We start from the raw sequence: 17,853 nt of genomic DNA on the forward strand, positions 1-17,853 counted from the left end.
ATGTAACCTAAGGAGCTTTTAAATCCTTCTCTCTTGAATCTAAAGGTTTAGACTTCCCAGGGGATTTTTTTTTTTTTTTGAACATACACATTTTGTGCTAGTCTGTAGTAGCTTGCTTGTGCCTGTATAAATTCACATACTTAGTACTGAAGTCACTGGATTAAACAAAAAGCAGCCCTCGAAGTAACAGCTGGTAGCCAGAGCTCCCATTTACTCTCCATGGCTGAGCTGAATGTGGGACATGGGGTGTACCCCTGTCCCACCTCTTCACACACTTTGGCATTCAATGGCACAATTTGCAAAAGGAGTGAAACCTAAGGAGAAAGAGCAGCATCCTCCAGATATAATCTCCATCTTAAGAGTTCTAAGGGTTAAAACCTCCGTGCTGGGAGCTGATTACAGTTCTCTCCAAAGAACTATTGAAGAAGTGGGCACTACTTTCACACGTGTCCAGCTGTGGCTTCGAGTACAGGGAGAGGCTGTGCTTTGTGAGTGTTTCTGTAATGACAGGTTACAGGCACATTTGGAGCAGCACACCATGGTGCACTTTTCAGGCAATTTAATGTGGAATAAAAACCCAGATCAAGGACCTAGAAAAAGGCTTCATACAAAAAAAGCAGATCTCAAGCTGCTTGGCTGTGAAAAGATGGAGGTAATGTATAATATCTAAATTCCACCTCTGAATCCAGACAGGAAAATGCACCATGGCTCCCCATCTCAGCTGTATGGCAGATTTCCAATGGGAGAAAACGTGCACTTGTGAGCAAGGAAAAACCCATTAGTCTTAAAAGGATCCCTGCAGCCCCACTCCAGGCAGGGCACAGCAATGAATGCAGCAATCCCACCCTGCTGGAGTCCCTGGGAACAGACTGGAAGGGACTCCAAGCCATGCAAGCACTGTGAGGCTCTGGCAGACAGTCAGACAAAGGGGCCTAAATGCCACACTGCTCTGGAGTCTTCCCAGGGCTGGGCATAACATCTCTGCTACTGCTAACTCCCAATTCACCATCACCTAGAGATACTCAAAAGCTAATGAAAACATCAAGCTCTAATGAGATAAAGTCAAGCCACTTTGCTTGATGAGGTTTAGGATTTTCAATTTTGAGTGGTACTAAGCCAAAATACCTTTTAAATACCTTTTAAAAACTAGAAGAAATATTAAAAATAAGGGGAATTGAAGTGGTTTTGTTGTTGTTGTTGTTTTTTTGTTTTGTTTTTCCTAAGATAACAGGGCATAGTTACCAAAGTTGAAAGCATTTACTGGCACTTTGGTAACTGCTTAAAATAGAAAGACTTCCTCAGTATTTCCTTAGGAAGGCTGAAGTTAGGCTCCATGTTTAAAGAAATATTATATTCCTGCATCACTATCAACTACCTGAATTGGAATAAATCAGGATGGTTTTGTCTGATCTAATTCAACAGACATCCTGCAGCCCTTACTATACATCTGTTAGGAGACAAGCAATGCAAGACCAAAGTTATTAACTTTGAGTGGATTATTTACAGACTGTTACTTCATATTTAATACACAATAAATCCACAGATGTGCAAATCCAGAGAAATTCCCACAGTGAAACCATGAAACGAGCAAACAGAAGTTTCAGTATTTTATTAAAATAGCATATTCAACCACTGTAACCAATAATACATTAACTTTATTCCCAGAGTACGCACAACACAGTAGTGATTCAAAATATCCTTATCCATGATAATCAATGAAAATATCTCAAATTCAAATGTACAACTAAAACTAAACTTTTGAAAAAATCTCTCCTTTAAAGAATACATAAAGCTCTCATACAGAATTCTTTTAAACTCTTCTATATGCAGATGTCAGTGTCTCTCACCTGACAATACCACTAATTTTTTTCTTATGCATAGTAGAACATCTCATATTTTATAGTACCCATTTTATAAATAAATTGGCGTTTTTCATCCCATTTGTGTTTATCATCAGCTTCACAAAGAAACCAGTAAATAAAACTGTCAAGGACAGTCACAACAAAATGATCTCACATCAAGATATAAAACTTGAAGATACTAAAAGATGCTTCTACTCTATTTTACATAAAAAGACAGATTTAAAAAGTGCAAGGCAAGATTTGCAGGGAAAGGGAATATTTATGTTATTTTTAGGCACATCCACTTCTTTAAAGCAAGCTTCAGAATGAAATTCCAGTTCGTTCTTCATGATACCTGTTTTAAAGTCTCTCTCTCTCAAAAAAAAAAAAAAAAAAAAATTACATCCATCAAATGTCAAGCAGGGAATTTCCTGTCCAACTAATAGTCTTCAGTTATGTCTTGTTCTTCCTTTTTTCATCCTTGCAGGTTTTGGTTTGGGTATATACTGATTGTTTGCCTGATACTCAAGTTCTTTACGGAAGTAATGAATTGCTTTATTCAAACCTTCTTCCAATGGGACCTGTTCCCAAAAGTGAGGAGAGAATCGTATCACTCTAGGTTCACATCAGCTCATTTCACAACAGTATCTTTTATAAAACAGCTATCACAAGGCAGCCAGGGAATCTCACTCTTAGCCAATCTAAGTATTAACAGCACCACATGCTGGTTACATCTCCTCACTGCTGATGCAGCTCAGCTTTTAAACAGCACAAGTATTTTCTGACATAAGTAGAAAACTCAACAAATTCAAATCTCACAAATGGTTACGATGGGTCTGTTTAGTATCAAAATAGACATGCATAATTCTACTTTCAGTTCCTAATGCATTGAGAGAGACAAACACCCAGCATTTAAGCCCCTTCTGTTTGTAAGGATTAAAGATCATCTTTCACAGCATGGTATAAAGCTGGCATCCAGTATCTCATTTGATATTCTTCAACCCTATACAAATAATTGTAATCCTACAAATTGTAGTGCTTAAATACAGGCATAGAATATGGAGACAGGAACAACAGAGGAGTTGTCTTCTCAGGAGCCATATGCTCTGACATGCTTGCTGACACCATCATCAGTACAGGAAGATAAAAACAGCAGCACAGAAACTGCTTGCCTTGCTGTACCAACTCTGCACTGCTACTTCAGAGCAAGTTTTCCTACTGCCTGTGCCAAACACAGAAAGCCAGAAATTCTGTGTTTGCAACAGTTTGCTATCACCCTTGTGCTGTCAGACATAGTCTATCAATATCAGTGAATCCTTTCAGAAGGATCTGGATCTTTTTCTATTACTAGGCTTAATTTTACTAGGTAGGTTCACATGTTTCCTGGAATGATTTTTGTCTGCAGATTTAAAGAAGGGTACAAACCATTGTGCTAGTTAGAATGGGGAGCTGGCTATGAAAGTAACACTTTTTCTGGGAATTAGGCAGATCTTACCTCTCCAAGCAAACCAACTCCTATTGCCAGCAACAGGAATGAGGATTGCAGCAACACCAGCAAACCCATTAGCTATGGGCTTGGCAATGTAATTAATTATGTACCATATGCTGCAAATGATTCATTGGGCTTACAGAAAGGTAATCTCATAATATGCAAGTGAAAAAGTTAAAATGTTAAAACTGTTCTGGAGATGGCATTAGGCAGATGTTCCAGTAAGGGAAATCTACTGTTATCATGTGTCCCCTCCTCAGCCCCCTCTGCCTCCTGGTGTTTTACCACACAGCAACAGTAATTCATCTGTACGTACCACGGGTTCCCAGCCAAGCAGTAACTTGGCTTTTCTGATGTCAGGTTTTCGTTTCTGAGGATCATCCTGTGCTTCTGAGAGAAACTGGATTTCACTCCCACTGCCTATTAAACAAGACACTGTGATTTATCATCTGCAATTCACTATGCTTTGCATTTACATCTTTTCTACCAACTGGAGCAGCAGGTCTTTCTGCAGCTCTCTGCTTCATAATTCAATCACTGAAATGCTTTGCACAGACACAGGTGCACTGCATGCAACAGCTGGGTGATCCACCTGTCCCACAGCAAAGTGGGCTCACAAAGCATTTCACAAAGATTTCAGTATGGATTCACAAAAATCAAGTTATACTCACAGACCAGTCTATTACCCTTCTGTGAGGAAATTACTGTTTCAGTAGCAAAGGACAGAGCAGTGGATATCACCTGCTTTGACTTCAGTGATGCTTTTGATCCCATAACATCCTCACTGAGTGGATGAGCTGGATGACCAGTTAGAAGGACTGAAAACTGCATGGCCAGGCCCAGAGGATGGTGATTATTTAGAGACTGGTAACTCAGGCTATATCCCAAGGGTCAATGTTGGATCAATACTGAATTGCTGATACACCAGAGCACTGTGCTGCCATCCAGAGCTTGAGAAAGGCAGCTGGAGAAAGGGCTCACAGGAACCTCATAAAATTCAATGAGTTCCAAGTCCTGAATTTGGGAAGCACAGGCTGGGGGCCAACCAGCTGGAATACAACTTGGCAGGAAAAGATTGAGGGTCCTGATGGGCTCCAAGCTGAATAGGAACCCATGTGTGCGTGCCACAGAGAAGGAAAATTATATCTTTGGGGTGCAGAAGTGCTGCCAGCAGGACAAGGGAGATCAGCTTTCCCACTCATCAACACTGATGAGATCCATATGGAGAACTGGGTCCAGTTCTAGGCTCCCCAGTACAAGAGAGACAGAGACACACAGAGTGAGTGCACAAAGGGGCCACAGTGATGATGAAAGGACTGGAATATGAGGAGAGGCTGAAAGACCTGGGGCCCTTCAATCTGGAGAAGAAAAGGCTATAGGGAATTTAACCCTTGTGTATAAATACCAGATGGAGAGGATTAAGAAGAGAAAGCCAGGCTCCTTCCAGTGGTGCCCAGTGACAGGATCAGAGACAGTGGGCACAAACTGAAACACAGGAGGATGTGGAGTCTCTACCCTTGGAGATACTTAAAAGCCATCTGCACATGGTCCTGGGCCACTGCTGGTTGTAGGTTGCCCTGCCTGACCTGAGGGGTTGGACCAAGTGACCTCCAGAGGTCCTTTCCAACTTCAATCATTCCACGATTGTTGGCATTTTGGCATAATAAAAGGGCATCAGTTTATTTTTGGCCATAATCTCCAGTCTGATTTAAATAACCAGGCACTTGCCTTTCCTCAGAACAACACACAGAAAGAGGCCAATTCTTCTACCCAAATCTAGCAATTAGTTTACATGCCATTTTAGAACTAAAGCACCTCCCCAAGTGGACTGGAACACATCAGGTTGTTTGTGAACAGACAAACAGAGGTGACAATTAATTCATGTGTCTGATGGGTTTGGTGCTGTGATTTTTCCATTTCCTTCCCTGATCTGTGAATTCACAAAAGTTTTCCAGAGGGAACAGTCTTTTATTAGAAACAACACATGCATCAGCTTCTGCATTATATGTCTGAACTCATCTTTCTCAGATCTGTCAGAAGCACTTCTGGAATGTACAGACTAAAAGCCTGTACATTGGCTAATGGCAGCAGGATGTTTCATCTCATTAGGGAGCCACACTAGAAGACCAAGCACAACTATTTCCTTCCATTCTTGAGAGCTCTGATTTGCTACAGGTGTCAGAGCTAGAATGAGGAGGAAGCCACAGTGTTTTCTTCCCAGGTGCTGTCAACCCTTTCAAGAATCACTGTCAGAAACAGTGAAAAGAACAGAGAAAGGCTGTTGCCCCAGCATGAGGTTTTTAACCATAGTTGAAGGACCACAGTCTGCACAACTGTGAAGAACCACCTTCCTGAAGTATCTCTCTTGCAGCTAAGATACATGAAGGACATTTTCATTCACATATTTTACATTTCATTTTTGTATTGTCCTTGTGCTAAAACAAACCTAAAAAATTGTCTAAACATTATAAAAATTAATGGGTACAGATTGCATGGATAGACAGAAAATGTATTCATTCTACTCGTCATGCAATAGTTTACAGACAATTGAGATGATTTGCATTATCTTATTAATATTTAATGATATGATTAAATGCCTTTGATAAAATTATTAAGAAATCCAAAGACTAATTAAATTATCCACATATTACACACACTAATCACGTAATAATTATCTAATGACAATAAGTACTTCAGAAACTTTACAAAGAATTAATAATTGCACTCACCAACAAGCTTTTTAATTAACTGGGCAAACTCTAGGATAGTGTGCTCTTCTGGATTTCCCTACAAACACAAGAAACACTCATTTCAATAACAATTAAACACCTTACAATGTGCTAGACATGGTTCCAACAGGGGCAGAGAAAGCTAAACTTCAAGCTTGATTCTACTTTGTTGAAAAAAAAAAAACCAACTTTAACACGTTCCTTACTCATTGGAAAATTTGTCCTCCATTATATTCCTGTTGGTAATTCAGTGTATGTAAGGAGGTGTTGTTCCCTGCCTCCCCCCCTGCTCCCCAAAAAAATGTCAGTCTGTAAAGGGCTGGCAATCACAGAAAAGGCCTATGTCACTGAGCAGCCCACAGCCACATCATTTGGAAATCTGGATTCAAGGACTGTGCCCAGCTGAGGTATCATGAAGAAGTATGCCAAGTTCTTGGTTCATCCAAAGTTAGGAACACAGGCTCATTTAGCTGCCAACAATTGCTTCTGAATCTACTACAGCTTACATATCAATATATAAGTGCTATTTACTTTCCTTTACAATATTCCTTTTCTTTTTTTTAACCAACTTGCACATAATTTCCTGATCAATATTTTACAATCAAATGCTGAACACTTTCTGCTAGCATTAGCTTCCCCTCATCAGACTCAATTCCCTCCATCCCCAGATTTCCTTGTTTCAAAACACTTCTTTACCACATCTTGTTTGACCAAAAGTTGAGCACTTAAGATACATATAGATTTAAATACTGAGTTTTCTGAAGACAAAGTATGTGATAGAGTTTAAACATATCAGCACTTGTATAGAAACACAGAAATTAACTCATGGCCACAGGAGAAAAGGAAAATCTAGTGAACTGCCCTGCAGAGTTGAGTATCTTGGCAAAAGCATACACAAGAAATTACCTGGGATATGCATCCTTTTCTATTCTTAAATCCACTACTAAGAATAAGGTGACAACAAACAGGACAGAACAAAAATCTTACTTGATAAGTTAAGTTCCAAGCACTTTAAACAGTATTAGAGAACTATACCATAAAATACTATCACATCTTCCTTGAATCCAGGGTAGTATGAAACTATTTCTAATTATCTAGAGCTAAGCATTCCTTCAGTGCTTTTTTCCTACTAAAATCAGTCTTCAGTCATTTTCTTGCTGCACTTTGCATATGTGCCCCACATATTTTTCCCCTTAATGTTCTGATTACGTACATCTTCCTAAAACAAATTAAAAACTCCAACAACTTTATCCTGTTCTTGGAGATGTAAGATCTCAATATCAGGGGCTCAGTCTTCTTATTTATAAAGAGAATGGGAGAATATGTTCTTCATAATGGAAAGACCTTTTATTGTTCCATTTATTTTTTATAAAGATCACTATCAGTAACAAAGAGGAAAACAGAGGTGGTGTTGACCAGTGCACTGTAACTCAGGAGAGGGGAGCACTCATACTCACCAAGTTGACAGGACTGCTGACATTGCTGTTCATCAATGCCACCAACCCGTTCACAAGATCACTGTAAAACAGAGAATAACAGATTGGGGCAATTTCCACTTCTCTATAAATAATATTCTTGATTTAAAAAGAGAGCTGACTCCTAAGAGCTCCAGTAAAGCAGATCAGGCAGCTGAGGAATGCTGAAATCAGATTTCAATGGGTGCACGCTTTCTCAAGTGTTTGTATTAAAAAATGATTAATATTTCCTTTTCTTTCCAATATCCAAACATATCTGGAGGCTGATTTCCAATGAATTTCAAACAGAATAAAGCAAGCTGTAATGCAGAGGCACATAACACTACCACCTGCTTTCCAGCCTGCTGTTTGATTTGTCTTCTTATTTTCAAAATTTCTTAAACCAAGTTGGTTAAAAACCAGTATTTTGGTGTTACTTTCTCCCAGCAATATAACCCAAAGCTATTTTGGATTATTAGCCACAGATGTAGCACCTTGGCCCTAGACATAGAAATCCATATCCTTTTCATTATGACTTATAATCAAGAAAGGAATGGGTACTTTGACCTGATGGGGTTTCTTTAAAATCTGATACCACTGATACTTCCTTCAGCAAAGGGAAAGAATATTTCCAAGCCAAGAATGCTTAAAACGACCCAGAAGTCCAGCATGGGTTTTTTTTAGCTTTTTTTTTTGTGCACAGTCTGCACAGCAACCACAGCAGTCCCAAGGACACGAGGTGGCAGCATTGCATTAAAATGCAAGGAGTGACAAACTGTTCAGCACTAAAAACTTGTCTGCTACTTGCTGTCTCTGGAAGGGAAGAGCATGTTAGTATCTCAAGTAAAATTCTAAACCAATTAATGTTTTTCTCCTTGATATTTTCAAAAACTTTCATGTCTCCCTTCTGAAAGTAAAGCTGGATCCTAAGAGCTCCAGTAAAGCAGATTGGGCAGCTGAGGAATGCTGAAATCAGATTTCAATGGGTGCATGTTTTTTTGAGTGCTTGTATTAAAAAGTGATTTTAAAAAGTAAAGCAAATGCACGTGCATACAAAGCTGACCATGCTATGTGAACCATGAAGTAAATTATCAGCAAGAACAAACAAGGCTTACCTGACATACTGGAAAGCTCTTGTCTGAGTTCCAGGTCCATAGACCTAAAACCACATGAAAAATAGGGAAGTTAATAAATACAGAAGCCCTCTTTAGCCCAATTATCTTCTCCTAACCATTCTAGAAAACCGCCTCAAGAAGAAACACTTGAGACACAAGCTCAATGTTACAGGAATGGTAAAAAATGTGCTTGCAGAGCCTTTGGCAAAGTATCAGTTCACTAAAGGTTGTCTTCCTCTTGGATCTGTCTCCAATAAACATATCCCAAGGCATTTTGTTAACCAGACCTCTGCATGAAGAAAACCTTCTCAGGGGTGTAGGACAGAGTGATGCTTTGTCCTCTTCTGGAACACTGGAAGAAGGTGCAGCCTCCACTCACAGCCAGAAAAGAGTGCCAAACATTTAAAGCAAACTTCAGACTACTAAGATGTGCTTATGATGAGCAGTTTTGATTTGCACATTAACAACAGCCAGCTTCAAAGACACCACTAAATGTTAGTGGTTGCTAAAAAATTGTTGAGAAAAAGTGCTGTGTTTAAAGCAATCAGGACACAAAAAAACCAAAAATCATGTGGCTCTAAATATTACTATCTAGGGAAATGGGAAGCAAAGTAACTTCTACATGCTACAACTCACAAAGTCACCTGTACAGATTTGTATCAAAACCTTAGAGGGGAAAAAAAGAAGTCTCCTCAGGTTACAGGCTGGTATTTTGGAGCACATTGCTGAAGTTCAAACAGACATTGATGTATACTTGAAATGTACAGAACGGTATTTGATACCATTATTTTTTTCACAGTTTAACCAAGTGCAGTACTGAAGTCTCTAGAACATAAATACTTACATTCTGAAAGCTATAGGTAGGCACATTTAAGAGGAGAAAACATTTCAGTTTAACTGGGGACACACACATTTTGCCAGCAACCTGTTGCAACAGAAAGGCTTTTGGAAGGACAGAAACAGAAAGCATGCTTGTTTTCCTTGAGGACAGAAAGGGCAGTATAATGGTACACAGGCCATCTGTTACTTGGTAAGCCTTGTGCTCTCCAAGGCTGATTCAGAGCCCAAAACCACACATTGGGTAGGATCAGGGGTCTAAGAGTTTATCCAAAAACTGATTCAGATAGGAACACACCAGGAGCTAAACATCAGCCTGATGGACTCCCAAACAAACAGGAAGCAGATTTATGTATTTATGTATAGCTTCCTACATTTAGCTTAACTTATAGCACGTGGGGTAAGTTTTACACAACTAAGTATTTGTTCATGATTTTTGCAAGGTCACCCATGTGGTTATCTTTTCCACATACAGGCAATGGCTGGAAAATACAATAGAGATTCTATCTTTCAGTTTCTCTTAACAAATCTTCCTTTACAATAACAAAACAGCAATCGTAATGTTTGCATAGGCCACAATTTTTACAACTCGGTGACACTGTTCCCTCAAGAGATTATTTTCCCCATTTAAACAAGTACTCTGAACTGAGAGACCAAATACATAGCATTTCTAAAGAGATCAACACACTTGGTATTCCTGTCAGCCAAATTCTGTGACATGTAAAAGTGATTTTTTTTTTAGGTCTCAGTCATTGCTTATTGCTGATAATTAATTTTATTTGACCTGGTCAGCTAAAGAACTCTCCCCTTACTTCTTTTCTCAGATTCAGTAATTTTCAACATCAAACAGTTATTTCCTACAAAACAGTGATGTTGGGTAGAACACTCTATTTTAACCCCTATTACAATAATATTCTTGCTGAAGTTAAGTCAGCATGGGAATTATTGGATTTTGTTTATATCCCCAATATAAAGAATGCTGAGATGTTTGTGCAAATTTCAACTGGTAGCCTTGTTTCTTTCTGGGAAAGATCAACCCCATTGACAGAGCACATCTTCAGACATGTACTTTCTTACATTTAAGTTCAGTATACTGGAAAACTACATTTGGAGGAAGGGAACATCAGTATTGTCTAAAATCTACCATCAGTTGCAACACATCAGGACAAGATATAAAGGTGAATTGTTCTTCATATCACCAGGAGGTCATCACTTACTGTTAGTGGTTCTCCCTGCAGAGCTTGTAGGATAAAATTACTGACAACTCTTCCATCATTCATATGCATTCGAGGACCAAAGGTATTGAATATTCTGGCAACCCTCACTTCAACTCCTTCCTGTAGCCAAAGAAAAAAGAATTGTTACTTCGTTAATAAAAGCATCTCTCTCCCTAAAAGTGTAAACTCTACCCTGACAAAAAGCTTTTTAAGAATCTCTCCTTCAGCTTTAACATGCATTATTTTCTAATAATGCATCACTTCAAATCTCTCCTCAGCCCTCCTGAAAAATGCAGTGCATACACCAAGGTAATTTATACTAGTTCTCAGTATTTGTAATGCAAATCTAAATCAGTGCTAGAACAGCTCATGATTTTAGCACGTGCATTTTCTTCCATTAAGAACTTTTAAGATTTTCCAATAACAAGTTATTTCACCTGGGACTTAGCTACTTTCTTTGCACATAAAAGTGAAGTCTCACAATCAGCACATATATTACCAAGGCCACATTTCCACAGATTACAGAAGTCAATATTTTAGAAAAGCTGAGCATGTCAGAGAAGTATCTTTTACAAAGGCCATAAAGTTGTTTTGTAACTACAGCCCTAATGTTTTCTAGTGCCCTTCTTATTAGGCCATGTAAATACATGCATTACAATCAAAGTCTTCAATGGTGTAATTTTGTCCAAGAAACATTTTTATCGTTTCCAGAAGTTTTTTCTACAGAAAGCATTTTAACAGTTAGAGACTGCAGACTGAAGCAATCTCTCTTGAGTTATTTTGACTGACATGTTCATTTGGACAAGCTGCAGTTTACGATAAAGCCTACAAGCAGGATGTTTGGCCCTTGTGAGCTAAAACAGCATAGTGCTGAGCTCAGAGCAATATGGTATGCTGTAAGCAGATAGATGCTACCATCTGAAAGTGACAGTCACAAGGTAGGGAAGAAGGTATCAACCTCAGTACAGGCCTATGTATCCTCCTCGAATTACCTAGTCCTCCCACCTCCTAGAAAAAGACATCCTCGTATCAGTTACTTGAAAAAATTTGTCTGAAGCAAACTGTGTGCTCTGATTCAACTGAAGTCACAACCACAGTGTTCTGGAGTTGCAAACATTCCTTCCATAACCATTCCTTCAGAGGATACACAGACCATCTTGTATTTTCCATGTATTTTACTAAGGCTTAGACCAACGCTTGCTCTTGTCTTGGAAGAGGGTGTATGTGGAAGAAGTGTATTGTCAGTACATTCATGGCTGAAAGCTGCAGCTCACACACACTTCACTCAGAAGAGATCTGGAAACACATTTTTCTTGGAAATAAATGTAGCTTCACCTACAAGAGACACTTAGAGGAAAATGTGACCTTCTCTCTTAGGTCTCCAAGTGACTCTTAAACAAATCCTCAAAGATGTTTTGTGAAAGCAGAAGAAGTAGCTTTTTACAGGCAAGAGATAGGCAAAAGGGACATTCCGTACATCAACTACTACTTGGTGTTGGGAAATCAGAAACACCAAGTAGTACAGGTAAAGCCCAACATCTCCCAGTGTGGAGGAAGTCAAACAACATTCAATTCCATTTAACGGCAGGCAAGATTTCATTCCTCATCATCAAACCTTGTTTGCAACCGCAACTAAATGGTAAACTAACAGTAACAAGGGGGGTAACTATTGTGCCACAGGAAAAGATACACAGTCTTTGTCCAACAAGCTTGTATCCACAACAGAGGCAAAAAAATAACCTCGCAACATCCACTGGGTCCTTCCTGCTGAAAGAGACTCTAGAAAGAGCAGAAGTCTCTTTCTATGCAAAACGCATCAGCTGGGACCATACTCTTTATTTCTTGCTAGCTAAAAAAGTACAGCAATGTAACATTTCAAATGTATACTCCCAGCAGCACATTACAGAACCATTCCCAAAGCCTTCACAGCTTTGGAAATACATGCTCTTATAGAGCTGCTCCTTCCTTTGTTTTGCCTGGCACTTTATCTTAAGAAGGCCACTGACTCCTTCAGGAAGAGGTTGTATTTCACATGGGCTTTCCAGATACTGCCATTAACAACAAGTACAGAAAATAAGGCACTTGGAAGCTAGTATTCAAGATAAAAATAACTCATTCAACAATGCTGACCAAAAAGCTTCTCTTGCACTGCACAAGCTACAGCAGCAGCCTTGTTTTCCAGTATTGGTTGGAAACTAGCAAGGGATCTAGAAAAGAAAAACAACACATTCTCTGTAGGCACTTACTCATAGCAACAATGAACCCATTATTTCTTCTCCTTTCTATTTATTCACCTCACGCCACTGTAATGTTGTCTTTTAAAATGAATAACCTTTTATTTATAGTATCATTTAGCAAAGCTTTTCCCTGCAGCCTAGTGCTTTGAAAAATCTATTTTCTATGCAGCTAATTTTTCATTTGCCCCTTTAAAACTGGAATCTGTCTCCTCAAAAGAAACTCTTCCACAGACAAAGAGGTTTTGGAGACAGTAATTTAAAAATTGTCATAATGCTGCTTTTGCTGTTTCATGAACATCTCATTTGAAGTGATCCTTTTTATATGCTGAGTAACTCTACTCCTTTTTGTATGAACTCTAGCTTAGCTATGTCCTGTTACTCTGAATATTATCAATAACATGTAGTAATGACTGACTACCTCTCCCATATTCCCACTATCAAAGTCAATTACTTTCCCAGATTTGCACCAGTAAGTCATGTACAGTATTTTATTACATCCTAGAGAAAGAAAAAATCCCTTTGGCGCATATTTATACTGCTAAATGTAAGAGAGCTTGAGATTTATCCCTAATGCTGAGATAAAAGGTGATCAACTGCCTCCTGCCCTCACAGTTTAAGACAAGGTCTTCCCACAGCAGATTGATCAGAAAGAAAATTCCTTGAGCAATCCAAAAAAGAGCCTGAGAGCAAGATCATAAAATGCAGGATTGTGGACTAGCAGAACACTTCAGCTCACTCTATTATTTATCAGTATGAATTTCTTCACAGAGACTGTGCTGTACAGATGAAAAGAAACAGTAAAGAAGCAGAAAAGGTTGTTATTGCTTACAGAGATACCTCTGTATCTCTGTATAATAAGTACTCAAGGCTGATCTGTAGCTGTCAGTTAAAATGTAGTATTAATTTATGCAGTCTTCCTTGCAAAACAAAGCTGTCCATGGTTTTCAGCATGAGTCTTTGCTGGTGATTTAGTTTTAGAGATCCTAGGTCCACAAACTATCAAGGGTATCAAGGATGCTATAATAACTCCGTAACTTAAAAAGACATATATTAATTTAATAAGCTTTTTAAGAACAGGCCTTTTCTTGTGCTGACTGTCTTAGAAAATAGATCAATACAATTCAAATACCAAGTTTCTTTTAATCAAAACAATTTGAATATGACATGTTGTGGCCATAATTCACAAGGATATGAGGTAAGCTTCTCCTGTTAATTACCAGTGCTTCCTTCTTTGTAAAGTCTGTGGATCTATCTAAACAGCAAGCATGAGCCAGACCTCCCTGCATAAAAGATCAGGAAAGGAAAAGCTACAAATGTCTGCTCTCCAGCAGACAACTGGAATAAAACAAATCTGCTGGAGAAGTCCAGACAGTAGCAGGGGTATCACTGTGACCTGACAAAAATCTTTACCATTGTCTCAGCCAAAATTACTTACATTGTTGTCAGCATTCCTTTCTCTAATAGTCTCTTTCTTACTGATTCATATTCTTTCCCATGTATTTCACAGATCATTAACTCTCAAAATTGTTCCCAAACCTCTGAATTAAAATCACAGCAGAACTACTAGCACTGTGTACACTGGATCCATCTACAATGTGTTTAAGCTACAATACTCTATAGTGAGGCTGGGTCCAAGGAATTTTATTCATATGTACTGTCAATTGTACAAAAAAATGCCATTAACACTCTACTAATAGATTTTTAGAACTATTTTGCAGAAACAGTGATGCAGAGATCTGAACTACATGAACACAAAAGCTCCTAAACAAGCTAGGAAGGATAGCCTCAATCATCTGACTCTATACTTTGGGCATAATGCAGGTCCCTGAACACAGCCTACAATTTTACAGTTGAAATGTTATGCTTACAGTTCAACATTTCAGCTATTCTAAGGCAATTCCAAAATTATCATTTAATGTGATAGTTGTATCACAATCAAGCCCATTTCTTACCACCAAAGCTTTCAGAGTCACATAGCTGGCATGAAAAAATGGATGAAGAAAGTGGAAGGAGAATAAAAATTCTCCTCTAACATTCCCTAGTGACCTGAGTGTTTCTTCAGCTCTGGAGAACTTCCTTACAGGTCAGTAGTATAAGAGAAGAAAGAAATCCAGTTCACAAAACACCCTTAATATGCACAGCATTTTAATTGTTGAGTATTTTTACTTACAACACACCTAAACAGATGATGCAAATCTCTGCTATGAAGGTAGTATCAGATTCTAGACAGTATTTAAATTAATCCAGAGTATTGGCACAAACATTAATACTAAGATTCCCAGGTAGCTCCAGAATGTCAAATACAATTTTTTAAGGTTGCACAGATAATTGAATGGCAAGTCCTGAAAGAAGCACAAAATTCACACTGCCATAATGTGCTGAAACTCCCCTCTCACCATTTTTTCAGGTGATAACATCAAGAAATGCTTAATTCACAAGGTCAAAATAAGTGAACAAAACCAGCAGAAAAAACACACTAAAAATGCCTTGGTCAGGACAGGACAAGCTACTGAGAAACTCTGACAACAGCAAACAGTCAACTTCGACTAGATTCAAAAACCATTCTGATTCAAACAGGCTGTCTGAAGTATAATGCAGAAGGTTAGTTTTACTTCACATTTTTTGGAAACACTATTATGTATTTAAGGTATCTAGCAATGTGCATGATGACGGAAATCTTTTTAAGAAATGACCAAAAAATGCAGAATAACTTTGCCTGTTTCTTATTTTTATTGAAACGGAGAGATTCTGGAAATATTTTAGCTTGAAATACTGCAAATCCTACTGTTTGGGGCTAATTCACTCTTGCTGAAAATCATTCTAAAAGCACAATGCTTATCTACATAGAGGAAATCAGACCTTTTCAAAAGGTAAGGTTTGTTCCACTAGTAACAGGATATCACCTAAACACTGCTCACCCCCTCTCTTTTCCCCACACCAGCTCAACAGTGTTTCAGAATATAGCTGAACTTAGGACAAGCTTGGGCAGACTTCACTAGCCCATAACAAAGTACAAGAAATATGTCACAGAGCTGCCTCTAGGACAGACAGGTCATTTGCATAATGAGTTTTTACTTAATGTACATGTGCACTGCAGTTCCACCTTAAAAACCTTTCCTATTCATTGTAAATCCTGCATAAAATCTCTGAGATGCTATCACGACTCACTCTGTGGTTTTAAGATATAGCCCATGATTTTAAAAATTACCTACTCATGCCTTCTAAAAGAACACTTATTGGAATATAACTCCCAATATTACCAGTTAGATAGTGCCTGGGCCAGTCTGACACTTGCTGCTGGGCCAAAGGCAGCAACTGCGGTGTATCACCCCAGAGATACCTTGGCTTGCTGGAGATTGCAGCTGGGCACTGAACAAGTCCAGGCTTGTTAGGAACCCCGTTTACCTCAGGAGGAATGGCTTCAGGCGATGGTGAAGAGAAAAGGATGGATTCTGCTGGAGGGTTATATCCAGAGGTTTATTCCATGGTTACAGAGGTCTGAACGTGAGCAACTGCTCCAACAGAATCCCGGCCGCATGGTCTGATTCACCTTTTAAGCTCAGGGACAGGGGGAGGGGAGGCACAGGTGAGCCACCAACCAGGTGAGAGGGGCACGGTCTCAGGGGAAGATGACACCCAGAAAGGCCAATGACCCCTGGGCCTGAGGGGCATCCTTTGAACTTGACCAACCACACCACGCCTTGCTGGAATGATAAGCCTGATTGACAGGACTCACTCAGCATGGGGGAAAGGGGGAAGGGAGAGAGGTATAGGCACACCTGGGGAAGTGACCTGGAAGTCTAAAATGGGACATTACAGCACACCACAACAAACACTGCAAAAAATGCAACACCCTAGAGCACAAGAATTTCTCATAAAAACTGTAATCTTCAACTGCAAATGGGTTTCAGACTGACAAGGAATATTATGCTACAGTGAAATACTGGAGATGTCATCCTGAACGAGAGCAGTATTGGCATGTTGGACCTTAAATGATTTAAAAGAGAACAAAGCAGACAGAACCTCTGCCTTCTCTGTCTGGTAGAAGAGATAAGACAAAATTACTACTCTATACGAAAATACCATCTCTTAAAGTCTTACCACTTCAGCTTGATTCTGTTTTCAAGGTTTATAAAGTACTTAGAATTTTATAATTTAAAGGTTTAAAATTCTATACAATATACTATGATTTATATGTTTTAATATTAAGGATGCAAATAGCAAGAAATACTGATACCATTTTCTATAGTGCGCCATATTTGCTAATTGAATAGTCTCCTAGAGCTTAGGTGAACCTCAATTAAGCAAGATTTACTTATAGGTAAACAGTCAATGCTACATTAGTTAATGATGAGTTTCTACTTGCTGGTTAGGAAACACAAGAAAACTGGTCTGTATAATTTCTTAAACATATTTTAAATTGCATTTTTATCCTCATGTTACTGTCTTTGTCTGAAAACAGGCATTACTCGGCTAGATATTCATTAAGGTCTGTAATTTATACCTACATCATTTTAAGACATTTCAAAAGTGCTTAAAATACATTGCTTCTATGTAAGTACTCATTAAAGATCTTTCCCATTCTTATCTGTATATTCTGATTTTGATTATTCTCCTTCAACATTACACATTTATCAGTAATGACTTTATTCAATCCCATTGACTTTTAAGCACACTAAGGTCACCTCTGTTTAATCTGTCTAAAAACTATTTACTATACTGAAAGACATATTATACCTATTAAGAACACTAAAGCACATTTTCCACAAGAAGACTGCTCATCTGAAAACACACAACAGATGGGAGCAATAAAACCTTCCCATTAAAGAAAACAGATTTTGCAAAAACACAGTAAGTGCTCCTACTTAAGACGTTCTCTTTTGCCCTCCTCCCCCTAAATACACATATTCCAGTCTTGCCATACATTGAGCCTT

The 17,853-nt window shown here is 38.7% G+C and overlaps 1 protein-coding gene across 2 annotated transcripts in view; it reads right to left on the reverse strand.

Moving 5' to 3' along the window:
* Nucleotides 1-1,594: 1,594 nt before the first annotated feature.
* UXS1 (UDP-glucuronate decarboxylase 1) overlaps nucleotides 1,595-17,853 on the reverse strand; it is a 55,899-nt gene continuing 39,640 nt past the window's right edge. For both annotated transcript variants that reach the window (XM_059466711.1, XM_059466712.1), the window contains 6 exons: nucleotides 10,683-10,802; nucleotides 8,629-8,672; nucleotides 7,517-7,577; nucleotides 6,060-6,117; nucleotides 3,647-3,750; nucleotides 1,595-2,422 (listed from right to left, as the gene is read on the reverse strand). In XM_059466711.1, the coding sequence (XP_059322694.1) occupies nucleotides 2,291-2,422; nucleotides 3,647-3,750; nucleotides 6,060-6,117; nucleotides 7,517-7,577; nucleotides 8,629-8,672; nucleotides 10,683-10,802 (519 nt within the window). In that variant the 3' untranslated portion in view covers nucleotides 1,595-2,290. The remainder of the gene's footprint in view (nucleotides 2,423-3,646; nucleotides 3,751-6,059; nucleotides 6,118-7,516; nucleotides 7,578-8,628; nucleotides 8,673-10,682; nucleotides 10,803-17,853) is intronic.

Source organism: Ammospiza nelsoni, chromosome 2, assembly GCF_027579445.1.
Source record: "Ammospiza nelsoni isolate bAmmNel1 chromosome 2, bAmmNel1.pri, whole genome shotgun sequence".
In the NCBI taxonomy this organism is placed as follows: Eukaryota; Metazoa; Chordata; class Aves; order Passeriformes; family Passerellidae; genus Ammospiza; species Ammospiza nelsoni.